The 13,900-nt window shown below is 41.3% G+C and overlaps 1 protein-coding gene across 1 annotated transcript in view; it reads left to right on the forward strand.

Annotated features, from left to right (window-relative positions):
- Positions 1 to 13,900, forward strand: part of ITPR2 (inositol 1,4,5-trisphosphate receptor, type 2) — a gene marked incomplete at its 3' end in the record, with an annotated part of 198,589 nt that overhangs the window by 148,166 nt on the left and 36,523 nt on the right. The window contains exon 37 of the mRNA XM_010004160.1: positions 103 to 211. Within this exon, the coding sequence (XP_010002462.1) occupies positions 103 to 211 (109 nt within the window). The remainder of the gene's footprint in view (positions 1 to 102; positions 212 to 13,900) is intronic.

Here is a 13,900-nt window from a genome sequence, read left to right on the forward strand (position 1 = left end):
GGAAAAAAGTATAGTGACAGGCAATTTTTGCATAAAGAAATTGTAGTATGGCTTAGCAACCACGTGTGATGCTCTTTTTAAGGCTTAATATTTTACTTTAAGGTTGATTAATCACACAAAGAAGCTAATGGAGAAAGAAGAAAAGCTCTGCATTAAAATTCTTCAGACATTGCGAGAAATGCTCGACAAGAAAACTAACTTTGCGGAAGAGGTACTGCTACCATTTTAGTATTAAATATAGAACTAATAGCATGGCATTAAAACGTTGGCTCTAGGACATTAAGGGAATCTGACATGATTTCAATTTCCTACATGTTTTAAAGATAAGGTGGTGTCTCAGGAACAATGTGATAAGGCGGAAAGTAAGATGGGAACAAAAGACGCTACGTGCCTTACATAGTGTTGTATCAGGGACTTGACAAGAGTCAAGGCAAGGAAGTTGAAATGAATCAGCAGTAGCAAGCTTTACTGTGTGTGATTATTATATATTGGATATCCTTTATTTCTGGAGATTAGTCTTATTATGTCACATCTGACTTCATCAAAACATCAATTGGAAATATAGGGATTTTTAATTGAAAGTGTGCAGTTTTTCCTGCTGCCTGTGGTGCCAGACTTAGGTACTCCATACACTTTTTAATACTCATAAATGTCTGATGAGAGTATGTAATGTTTAAGCAGAGCTGCCAGTTTGGGGGAGAAAAGACGTCGTCTGTACTCTGTAAGCGTTTAATTATTTCTTGCACTCCTCTCTCTCCCATTATTGCCCAGTTTTCTCTTGAAAAACCAAGTTTTTCAAATACCCCCTTCGTCTTGCTTGTGCCTTTGGGTATCAGTAGCTGGATTCAGATTTACGTGTCAGCTGTCCCTTCTTTTTGAGCCTGCTCCCCATGCTTTTTGTGTGGCTTCCTTTTCTCCGCATTTCTGAATATTCCCCAACTTCCTTCAGAATTACACACTCTTAAATATGAATCACAGATCTATTATCTAATCTTTCAGTGCTGTCTTTTCATTTGTTCACAGCTGACATGTTTAGTCAAGCATGTTAATGGGTTTCACTTTACCTTGAGAAAAAAATACTGATTACAACCCAATGTCACACTGTTTTAGGCTGTTACACCCAAATATTTTCAGATGTCTAAGTAACAGAGCTTATTCATGTTACTGTACCTGGGAAAATTATCCACCAATTAGATCTACTAGCTATGAGATTCAATCTTAACCCAAATCTAACCTTAAGAAAAATGAAGTCTATTGTGGCTAAGATGCCTATGCCTGTCTCTGGGTGTTTGAGATTTTACTTTTAAATGTAAATGTTTTGGTCCAGTCATATGGCACAATATAGTACCAACACACTTTTTTTTTTTTTTTACTGTAGATAAAAATACTCAGCATCTTTGATTTAACCATATATTGTTTGTTTTGATTTCAACATATGGACATGGGAACACATTGCCCAGGCTTCAAAGCAACCTGCTAGACAGAATAATTAAAAAAATCATCTTAAGGCAGGACAGTGAAATGAAGAAAAAAGCAGCAATAACAAAATATCAGCCCTGCTCTATGCAAAAACAACCAGTGCACATAGAGAAAACCAAGCTCTTCTTCACCTCCTGCTCAGAGAAAAATGTGGTTAGGCCTCAGCAGACAAATTTTTTCATGTCATAAAAGGGGTTTCAGAGGTGAAACAGATATTATTCTTAATTGTTATTCATACGTATTCTAATAGCTTTCTGGGTCCATAATGCCACTGCATCATATGGAAAAAACTAATTTGTTTTTATAAGTGCACACTACGATGAACTTTGTCAAACCTCTCCAAAATAATTGCACAGACCCACTGAAAGTTAATGTCATCTCAAGACTACAGGGGGCAAAAAGCAATGCTTTCATGTATGACTTCAAGCAAGCAAGCAAAAGTTTGCCTGTTTTAATTGCTCTTCGAACCCTGTTGTGGATAAAGCCAGATGAAGTGAAACCACCAGAGGGAGTGTGTTGTATTGGGAGGGATGTAGGGCCTCTTCACGCAGAGCCAGCCCAGCCTCTAGTTCTCAGGAGTGGATTTAAGAGATGTACACCCAGACTCCTTATCTGACCTCCACCATCTTGGTGGGGCATGTTGGGTGGAAGAGCTCTTTGGAAAACGTTCTTTCTCTCTCCTGCTTTCTCTCAAGTCCCATAGATTTTACACTGAGGAATGTAATGATTCAGTACAATCAAATGAGTAAACAAGCTTGTATGGTTTGCAAGTGTTTCTTTGACTTGCTACTCCTCTGAGTCATTGTTCATAGTATGGACTTCAGACTAGTAAAATCAGCACAATCAATAGCCTCTTCTGCATGTTTCCAACTTTTTTTTTGAACTGTGATCTTATTGCCTGCTAAGTCATTCAACTATGTTATGCAGATACTACAAAAAATTATAGTAGTAAATACATAATGGTAATACCAGAACTAAGCTATGGAGGGACACATGACATTTTGACAGACAGCCTGAGTTTGTTAGTTATCTCTCATAATGTATGTTGTGTGATTGACAGAAATATTAAACCTCCAGTTTCTGCAGATTTTCCACAGTGAGAAATAAGGAAGAAATTGTGAAATATTTTGTTTTTTCTCTACCCTTTACTTCCCACAGTTAAGATCCAGGTCTGAGAACCTTACCTTCCAGTGTCTTTATCTTTCATTTGACTACTGGAACATTGCCTGTTTTATTGAAGGAAAAGGAGAAAAAGATAGCAGTAGGGGCTTATTTCACTGTTTTTATGCCTGTTCCTGTATCCACTGTCTCACCTCTATTGTTGTGCCTCCCCTTGCTGGTGTGTTTCAGGGCTGCTCATGTTCCCCTGGCTCCTCCCTCCTCAGTTGCCCTTGAGGCAGTGCTTGCTTGTGCATTGTTTTGCTTTGTGCCACAACATTTAATTGTGTTAGGAATCAAAGTTTAATTTCAGAAGTTTGATTAAGCTATATAAATGACACATAAAACCTCTTGCTCATTGATTTGCTTTCTTAAGTAATTGTTGGTGATTATTAGGATCTGCCAGGAGTTGTACGCTAAGTCCTAGTCCAATTTTTATTGATTAGGAAACTGACTGGAATGAAACTTGATCTACAGCCCCTCTCTTACAGAAGGCTCTTCCAGAACAGTGTTAAAACACTTGGGTAAAGCAATGTATGGAGAAGTCAACTGTGGTATAGAAGCAACCCTTCTCTAGACTGACTGGTCAAGAAGAAAAACAGGGGAGACAGAAAGGACTGTGTTTGTACAAGATCTGCCCCCCATCTGTGTTTGGTTTTCTTGTTGACGGCCGTTTTTAGACCCATTTTATAAAAATCAGAAGGGTCTTGGTCTAGAATTTTTGAATTTCATTAGGCAAGTCTTTTTTTGTCCTTCACTATCGTGCTTGATTTTCTGTGTGAATGTTGCCTCTAGACCTACTTACGTCTCAGTTTGAATCGGCATAACATTTCCGAAAGGGTCTGCAACACGTAGACCACTGATGTATGTTCACTTTCCAAATGACTAGAGCCTTTAATATTTTAGCATTATCTTGCTGCCCTGCTGAAAGCAACCATCACTACGATGGAGCTGGTGGGCCAGGAGGGGAGGGTCCTCCCAGCTGCTTTAAAGAGGGTTTAGAAGCTTAATTAAACTCTCCCTCAGTGAATTGGATGAAGTTGTTGAACTCTTGACAGAATTACTCATATGGCAGCTTCTCAATCCACTCCATCTGGTGGCATGTTAATGTCTTGGCCATGGACAACCTTCTGATTTCCTAACTGTTCTTAAGTGAGGCTGGGGAAAAAAAAAATACTATCTCTGATAATGTGTGAATGTGGTAAGTTTAGTGAAACATTACTGACTGATCAGTGTCTATGGATGATAGTCCATTACAGAATCCAAGCCCATATACCCTGCCAACTGGTAGTTCCTAAGGGAAACACTATTACAAACAGATGGAACCCTCCAGTAAGGGTTACTTGTGCTGCAGAACAGTCTTTATACTTTTTTCCTGCTTTAGGTGTTGAAGTATAAATAATTGAAAACTGCATTTTTAAGTGTCAGCAGAACAAAGACTGTGTAAGCTCCTTAATTGTCAGAAATAAGTAGCTGTGCTTTTTTGCCTTTTTTGGAAAAACTCATGAAAAATGTTGGCTTGCTCTTACACATTTGCACTACCTTTATGATCTCAAATCATAGAAGTAGCTTTGTAGCCTTTAGTTTTGCAGTGTTAATGTTTTACTTTAGATATGAAATGTAAGCTATTCTCTCCTCTTTGTTTGCAACAACAGCACCAAATATGCATGTGAAAAAATATTACAACTTCAGTGTAAATACAAATTTATTCCATTCCTGAAAGATGTAGTCCCTAATGTGGCCAATAATTGTTCTTGGTCATTTTGTGCCAGAAGACTGAGGTCTTTTCATGTGGAACTGTTAACAAAACTCCAATGAATTTGTCAAAAGTGATGGGCCTGGTTCATGAATGTATTGATCTGCCAGTCAAGCTGAAAGCATTAGGAGCTGCAGGTCTTTTTCTGCTGAGGAGAATGGTCTCAATGTGTCTTACAAGCCAGGAGATGTTGCTGGGAGTCACTGTAGTGTCCCAGTGTGGCAGCTCTTTGAATCAAAGGCATTCTTGATTAAAACTGTGTTCTATTCTATAGCCTCGTCTTTTCAAGATTATTTTACTTATTTGCATCTGCAAATTACGCAGCATTCAGATAAATACCATATGTAGGTAAAAATAAAAGAGGAAAAAAGAAAAATTCTGGGTCTTGCTGAATGTATTATACCTTAAAAGGACATTTATTTTAAATGGGAGGAAGAACAGGATCTAAAATTATTTTATATGTGTTACTACTCACATTTTGGATTAGTGGCACTGCAGACATTCTGAAGAATTACGTTGAATTTTTCATTATTTGTGCTGTTTGTTTTATATGTGTTCATTTATAAAAATGCCTCTGCACTGGCCTGTTTTTTTCCCTGTTGTCAATAGGCCATTCTCCTCACAAAGCTCAGTGTGGCTGTAAGGCAATAGGGCATTAGGAATAGTATAGAATGTTTTTTAAGCTCAATGCTGTTTATATTGAATTTATAAAAAATAAATTCACCTGAACTTTTCAGCTGGTAAAGGACATTTTGCATTATCCTTCACTAAAAACTCTCATCTTTGGAAAACAGCCACAGTCTGGGGGGAGCTGAACGTGCAGGGAGAAAGGATGTTTGGTTACCTCAAGCAGTGCCAGCCTGGTTGTTGTGACAAGCACTTATGTCTGGTACTGTCAGGAAGCCACTGTTGTGGCTTTGCCATGACAGTTAGCGATGAAATATGGCAGAAAGCTCAAAAACTGCTGGGACAAACCCCTCCATCTGTGTGATGGCTTCTGTGGAGGTGGTGGTCTGTTGCAGACCCAAAGTCTGCACTGGTTCACTGCAGTAGAGAATTCAAGCTTTGTTATTTCTGTGAATCCTCTGAGCCCGTAATTGCAGCAGCAGGAGCATCAGAGCTTTCAGATATGCAAGACTAAACACTAAATGTGGTCAGACCCTTAAAGTGTAGTAATTTCTCATTATAGCTGTGCGCTGACATTTTACAAGCCAAAGAAACAAAACCTCCAGTGAAACAAACCAATGCAGTTTCACTTTCCCTGCCCCCCTCTAGGCTTTGAGCTGGAATAATGAAGCAAAGAGCTATGACAAGGCATGTGATACTGGTGTTTGCAGCAGCTAGGTGTTGTTAGCCCTCGTGCTTCGTGCCTTGGGCCATCAGCCACTTAGGTATCTTGTTATTGCTGTATGTTTTTGGTGCTTTGACACACTATATCAACCAAACTCTTCTGAAGTAGCATCCCTCATCTTTGTGGTAACCCTTATCCCTCCTGTCACATGCATTGCTCTGGTCTAAAGGAGAATTCTGCTGTACTCTATGGAGGACATCCCCAGATATTCTACTGGGTTTCAAATCATGTACATTTATAGAGGTTTATTTTGCTTTGAGTGCAAAAACCTGTAAGTGCAGCTACTTGGTGTATGAAAAGCATGACTTCTTTTTAAGGGGGGATTTTTTTTTTCAAGTAAGTAACAAGGTCCCAGATATTTGATAAGAGACTTGGACCACCATCTGCTTGTGTTTGGAAGCCTGTTAAAATCCACTTTACTAGGACCAGTTCTGAGTTGCTTGTAGTGGTCTGTGTCAAAGATAGTTTCAGGCTGAGTGCATTGCTCCTGTTGACCTGGACAAGAACTTTTTGACTGAAAGTCTCATGTATCAAGGATAGGTAGGAGACAGCACTTCTGACCTCTTGTGAAGTGTAAGGTCCTGACCTAGTGAAAGACAAGAGCACTGCCTAACTACTTTGCAGTGCTGGGTGCATTTGTGATTCTGCGCTCTCTTTAACATGTGTAATTGTTAACTTTAACCGTGATCCAAATACATAATTTCCAGAGACTTTTGCTACTTTTAGCTTAGCTGCCCGTTGAACACTGCTCAGTGGTACTTAATCCTCTTTGTTTCAAAATCTTGATTTTTGTTTGTTTGTTCTCCAAGTCACAAACAAATCTAGTGGCAGGATGAAAAAAAAGACATGGTTGTAAACACATTTCTTCCTGAAGCTTGTAGCCTCTCAGCAGCTTATATTTATCAAATTTTCGGAATCTGATCTGGTTTTATTCAGATGTGTTTCAGAAATATTAGACCCTAAATCCTGATTAATTGTTTTGGAACTTGTATCATCCGTGTTTTTCACGTACATCTTTCCTCTAAAGAAGCATACTTGTTGATACTGATTTAGACAGCATCAGCCAAAACAACAAACTTGCTCTGAACTTCAAATGACCATTTCTATGATTCCATGAATTTTTGTTCTGGAATTACCCCCTTTACACAGTGTATGTGACTTAAGGATGCTTCTTATTTCCCCATTCTTTTTTCATATTAAAACCTTTCAATGGGTCTGATCTTAAGAACAGCTGACCATGAAGATCTTACCTGCCTCCAAACTGTTTGGCATCTTCTCTGTTAATATTAGTTTTACTTAAAAAGAAATGGAAAAGAGTGCAAGGGAAGGGGAGCTGTTTAACAAATGAAACCTTTGCGTAGTTCTGAACATGTGTAATCTCACCTTACTCGGGTACAAAATTAATGGACTGATCAGGATCCTTTATGTGAGCAACAGTTGGATTTTGTTTTAAATACAGGTGGGATGGATTTCACTAAAGACTTAATTAATCTAGAAGTGAAATTCCATGCTCACTTGCTCATTTGAATTCCACGCTCATTTGAAGCAAATTCTACATCATGAAGGCATCTGAGGTTTTTTGTTTTGGTTTGGTTTTCTGTCTGGTTTTATTTAGATATTTTCAATAATGGAGCAGCCAAAGATTTTTAGGAATTTAGTGGAAGGTTCTATTAGATTGGCAATGGGCTAGGTAAAAGACCAAAGGTATATTGTAGGTTAATATGTAAAAAAAGTCAGCAGTTTTATCATATGTTTCACATGTCCAGGTGTGTGGACTTTTGTGTGATTTATATGCATAAATGTAAATCTTTATTTTAGATTATTTCTGTTACATCTCTTTTTTAATGAGTAGCATATGACCTCCACGGTTGAGTCATATCAGCAGATAAATATTTGAATGTGCATTCTGTGTCCTACCATATTGTTTTGTTTTTAACAGAGTAGATATTCTTGCTTAGAATATAAGGTGTCTGATACGCGTTAATACTCTCAGAGTTACTTAACATGAGGAAAAACATCATCCCCATTGCCACCCTAATTTTAGTGATTGGTGCTGTTTCAAGTATCCAGTTGTTATCCCAAGAGGCCTGAGTCTGTGCTTTTTGGCAGAGCAGGAGCAATACCTGTAGGTGCAATAGGGATTTTCATACCCTGCCTGTCTGTTGCTGGGAGGAGGTGCACTGAGGTGAGAAGGGGAGTTCAGAGGAGCGTGTGAATGATGGTTATGGTGAGTGAAACAAATTGCAGGCATTCTGAAGTTTGGGGCTGTTGCAGTTTTTCTTGGGACTTAGTAGAATAAAACTGCGTAAACTTTTTTCCTGACTGTGAGCCTGGAGGATGTGTCTCCCCACACACCTCCTGCTCCTTTTTTAAGTATTTGTTGATACACAGAAGGTCCACGTTTCTGAGCAGTTTCTGTGTCACTGCCAGGTAACATCATTTTTTGCTGGTGAGAACAGAGGAGTGCTGCAGTATCGCAGAGGCCGCTGTGTGGCAACTGTGGACTTTTCAAAAATGCCTTCTGTCTGTGGGAGCAGGTCAGCTGCTGCTGCTTCTGCACAGCTGAATTCCCACAGCAGTCAAATGTCTGCAGTCGTGGAGAGGGCGAGAGAAAATGTCTCCTGTGGTTCTGAATTTCCTTGGAAGGGGAAAAGGGTTCTTTTGTTTTCTGTTTGGTTGTTGTTGTTGACTGTCACGAATTTGCTGTTGCTTTATTTAATATGTTTGAGCAACAACCCTGTTTGTACTTTGCAGTCGTACCAGAGATAGCAGTGAGCAGAATTCAATGCATTGTATTAAGGAAGGCCAATGAATATTTATGATAGACTAGGGAGCCAGTAATAAAAATGAAATCGGCATGATGCCACTATATCCAAATCTTTGATCTCTGTTTTAAGAAAAAATACAATAAAGCAGGGATAATGGACTGATTATGATGGAATGGTTAGTTATGGTTAGTTAGGGCTGTATGAATAGGTGGCATTACATAAACAGCTTTAGTCCAAGATTTACAACTCAGAAATGTGTTTCAGGAACTGAGTTTCTCCAGAAAACCTCAGTTTATGATACAATTTTAGTTTAGTAAATCCAAACACAAAGGACTAAAGATGCATCTCTTTCAGATACCATGACAGGCTATGTTCTTGTCTTACTAGGGGAAGCAAAAGCAGCCAGAACCAGCAAAGCCCTTCAGTTCAGCCTCTTTCTGTGCTTCATCTGTGAGCAGGTAGGGAGGGCTGTGTGTTGTAGCGAGATGGAAATTAGATTCCACTGTCTGACCACCAGGCTGTCTTGCCAAATACTGGATGTGAGGGGACACTTGAGGTTATCAGCTGCAAGAGGAAGGCTCCCAATTTGGGATCACTCAGGTGGATGCAAGGGGCATGGCTGGAGATGTATGCCCTAGCTGGAGAACCCCCTACCTCCGTCAGGAGCAGGGAGAAACTGCTGCAATGTGCTGAAACAGCTTTGGGGAAGCCTAATGAAGGAGTCAGTATTTGACAGGCATGTGGAGCAGGAACAAGCGAGCTATTTTTCTTTTTAATGGTTGCAATTACTTGCTTAACACCCCTGCCACACTAAGCAAGACACAGAGGAGGGTTGATTCCAGGCCACAGATGAAAGTTGATCTTAAAGTCTCTGTCTAGCCAGACATGAGGAGGAAATGGGAACTCACTGTTTTCTGATGTGTTTCATACTGATGCAATTTCTAGGGGACTTCATCACTAATGACATCTGGCAAGGGATTAGTCTGTAATGTGGTCCATCTCTCCTCTCTCCCCCTTTTCAAGAAAAAGAAAGTATATGCTGTATTGAACTTTGGAAAACAGCTATTAAGCAACCACAGTAACTGCTGCTTCTGATAGGATTTTTTTTCTTCTTTTTTTATTTCTTTCTTTATTTTGTCTGATGAGGATTTTACCCAGCATGTTTGGCCTTGGAGGAGCGCCTGGATGGTATTGCCAGCTGGAATTGTCAGAGCTGCTTTTGTCTTCTGTCCCAGGAAAACAGAAGCCTGGCGGGCAGTCACTCTCGCTCTTATTTCATATCCCTGCTTAGTCAGAGTTGCCAACCCCAAGCACTGAAAACCCTGAGTCAGGCCACAAACAGATCACGAGATTTGGCTTGAAAATCATGAGATTTTTTAATTACAAGTAGTTTATTTGGGATTCTTTTAGTCGTTAGAGTGTCTGATTTTCCAGTTTTATTATACAAATCCCAGAGCTTGAAATATGCTTTATTGAATTATGCATGTGTTTGTTTACTTAATTGGAAGCCAGGTTCATTTTTGGTTACCTGACCTCTGGAGTTCACAGGGAAAAGACCAGAATATCTGAATGATGTGCGTTGACCAGGCTGCTCAATGAGGGGCCTGTTGTGGAGCTGATGGTTGCCCTGAGGATTATGAGCTTAATTATCTCAGTGTCACTTTGACCCCTAGGCTTTTTGCAGACAGCTGTTGTGTTTTTTTTTGGTGCTGGGCAGAGCCTGAAAGTGCTCTTTCAGTTGACGGCAATGAACACTTTGTGCAGGTTGTGCCTTGTTTACCTTGCAGCAGCTTTTCAGGGGCAGCACGTGGCACCTTGCCAGGGAGGCCCGATGAATCCATTTTCTTCCCACTGCAGTTTCGCCGTCGCTCGCGTCTTGCTGGGAGCGCAGACGTGCTGGTGCTTTCTGCTCGGCGCAGTCACGAGCGCAACACGCTGACACGGCCTGCGTGTCAGCAAGGGGCTGTGCTGGCTCTGAGCTGGCTGAGCTGCCAGACAAGGAAACATGCTCTGAAGGCTTGGTTGGACTAGTGTTGAGATCTCCACATGCAGAGCTGTCGCTTGGGTTGAGGAGAAGGACCTTACCACTCTGAAAACTCCTCTTGGCAGAGTTGTCCAAAACGTTTTGTTCCCAACTAGTGAGCAGTTGCACTAGCAATGTCTCCATAGATTCCTTTTTCCTGCAAGCTTTTTATAGCCCCTCCCCCCCTGTTTGTTTTTTTTTTTACTACCTTCCTCCTCCTTCATGCAGAAAACTTTATTTTTTTCTACTATTTGGTAGCATTTGTGTCCCATTAGCCCCACATCCAGTGGGGCTGGATGCCAGTCTCTCTCAGGTGCCAAAGACACTTAGATAACCTTGACTCTGAGGTTTTTCAGTACAAAGACTTCTTACTGACTTCAGGGGAACAAGCAGCTTCACTTGAACCAAGTGTTTTCTCATCTACAACCAACTAGAGGTTCTCAGCTCTAGGGTTTCCTCCCACACCACTCTACTGGGTGCAGTTTAGCTCTTAAGGAAATCGAACCCTTCTAAAAATACAAATATTTGACTGTGGCTCTCTAAAAATTAAAATCTTTGCATTTAAACAAATATCAGGAGTCCTATACGTTGTTGGGAAGTTCTTCCTCTTTTACTAGTCAGGGCTGTTTTTCAAAGGGGCTAGAAATGTTACTGGAAAGTAGAATATGCAGCCTGGGTTCTCCTGATTTTACAGAGACCCATATTAACAAGGTTGTCTTTTTGAGACAGGGGAAGTAACAGTGGTAATTCACTGATGGCAGTAAAGTGGGTGATGGCCAGTAAATTTACCCTGGATGACACAGAGAATTGTTCTGGTTATATGTCACAATATTTATTAAATATATCCTGGTTGTTGCTAGCATTTTGTTAATGTTGTAATTTTAATTCTGAGAAGAAGACGGAACATGAGGCCCTAGAAGTGCCTTTTGAAAAATGGAAGCTGAACAATTTAAGCTGTCCTTTTATTCTTCTTCATGTTTAAGTATTCTTGCATGGGAGAACCTCAGACTTTGTTGTTTCAAGTTTGAATTTTTTCTGGTGCTGTGTCTGGAAGAAAAAAAACAACAACCAAACAGAAAAACCCCACCTCAGCCAGAGTAACAAGTTTGAGATTACTTTGGGCTGTGGTGTGCTTAGTCAAAAACATTTGTATTGCAGAAGTCTGGGCAAAGTGCTACCTATTTCTTCCTGGGCGTGCAAATAACCTGCTAAGCCACAAAGCCAAAGGAAAGAGGGTCAAGTAAGAGCAGTGCTGGCTGCATTTGAGCATGCCAGACATGCACACTGAGCTAGGATCAGGAGGTGGCAGATGAACTGGCTCCTTCTGAAGTCCTACCTGATGGTCTGTGAGGTTGCTTAGCAGGGCTTGCTCTCCAGAGTGTGGTCTGCAGAGAGTCACTTGAAGCTGTTTAGATAAACATTATTTCCATACTTGTGATACTGAAAGAACCTGTTTTAACTCGGTAGCAAATTCTAGCATATTAGATAATCTAAATACAGGTATTTTGTGTGAAATAGCCCAGGAAGTCAACCCGTTGAAATATGCTTTTCACCTAATTTTTAACCTCTAAACTATTTGAAGCTGGAAAAAAGCAACTTGCATTACTTTCAGCTTTCCTGTGTTTGCACACTTCTTTCTTTTCTCTGTTTTGTTCTGATTTTTAGCTGGTGAAAGACTTTGAGAGCAGGAAAGGAAGTGTTGCTGGGATAATGTTTTCTTTTGAACTAGCCAAGAGTTTATGGCTTCTGTGTCTTAAGTTCAGTCCTTTGATCACTATCTGCCTGTTTTGCTACTGAGCCCTATGCAGTGTGACTTTACTACTGAGCCAGCTGGGGCTCTGCCCCACACAAGAATCGTGAGGTAATAAAATCAGAGTAAATTAGAAGTGTTTTCTCAAACCCTCTGCACAATTCTGAGCTATTACTTTCTCACTGCACCTTTGCCAGCTGAAAAGTAGCTGCTTTACTGCCCCAGACTACGCCGTGCACGTCCCATCTCCCTCTTCCAGCAGGGGCCTCCAGAGCCACAGGAGGTGGCTGCCCAGCCGCTGGGCAGCTGCAGCAGAGCACAAAAGGGCTCTTTCAGACACCTTCTTCTAGAAGAGCACATGTGCAGCTAAAGCAACTTACAGTGCCCATCTGACTTGAGCAAGAGCCACCCTGGGGAAACCGTCTTTCCTTTATTTATTTATTTCCCCGCCCCCGAAATTGGTGTATATTGCCCTAATCCTAGTTTCTGATTTGATGAACACTGTGTTTGGGCCAGGACTTAGTTTGTTCTAGATTTTTCTATTGTGAGAAGGGTTGTTGAAGGGTGAGGGAAGGGAACTGATCACCCCTCTGACAGGCGCCTTGAAGACAGCGTCGCTTTTTGCCCCGACTCTGCTGCATGTCTCCGGGGAGCCGAGTGTACTCTTAAGTATATCACAAAGCCAGCTACTCTTTTGGGCTCCTCTCCAGAGCACCAAATGACTCACCTTCAAGGAAGGTCTCTCTGAAAGTGGAAGCTGGACTTTCTGTATGACAGTGCAGAACCTAGCAGCTGGCAGGGCGCCTGCTTTCTCCTCCTTAAATCAAGCACACAGCGTGCTCCTGGGCTTTGTGAATGAACGATTTGTTGTGAAAAAAAACCAGACGAAGTCTTAACAAACACTGATTTAGTAAGCTTGGCTTTGGATTATCTGCATAAATTCTTGTTCTGGAGTTGGCTTCTACTGGGAAAAAGCATGCTTTTTAAGATTTGCTGAAATGTTGGCATACATGAAAGGAGTCACTTCTTGAGTTGTACGGGGTTTCAGACTCTTCCTGCTGTGTTGGCCAACTGGACTTGCAATGCCTGTTCTTCCTTAAGGAAGAATTCTGGGTCGAGGTAGCTCAAAAATTCTGCAGCCCAAGGGAATGATCCGAGAAAAGACAAAGCGCAGGGTCTTGTACACAGTACCCTCCTTTGTAAGCCTCCTTGTGGTGTGCAGCCACTGATGGTGAGGATGGGTGGGGAGGCCAGCGGCTTCCGAGTCAGTGAGCCGGATGTCGGGAACAGACTGGCGCAAGTTGGGATGTGCGTTATTATATTGGATCTTGGGGAAAAATTCCTCTACTGCAAGTGGCCAAGCATTGGAGCAGGGCAGCGGTGGAGTCAGCCTCCCTGGGGGTGTTAAAAGAAACACGAGGACCACTTCAGGTCATTGTTTAGCGGGCACGGTGGCGTTTGGGTCGATGGTTGGACTTGGTGATCTTAAGAGGATTTTTTTCCAACCGTTAATGATTATCCCTGCACTCCTCCCGGCACTCGGGTGTTACCTTTAGCGATGCGGCAGGGACCCCCATTGCCTGAAGCGGGTCTAACCCTACCTCTGACACGGGGG

The sequence above is a fragment of the Chaetura pelagica genome, unplaced genomic scaffold (assembly GCF_000747805.2).
Source record: "Chaetura pelagica isolate M959 unplaced genomic scaffold, ChaPel_1.0 scaffold198, whole genome shotgun sequence".
Taxonomy (NCBI): Eukaryota; Metazoa; Chordata; class Aves; order Apodiformes; family Apodidae; genus Chaetura; species Chaetura pelagica.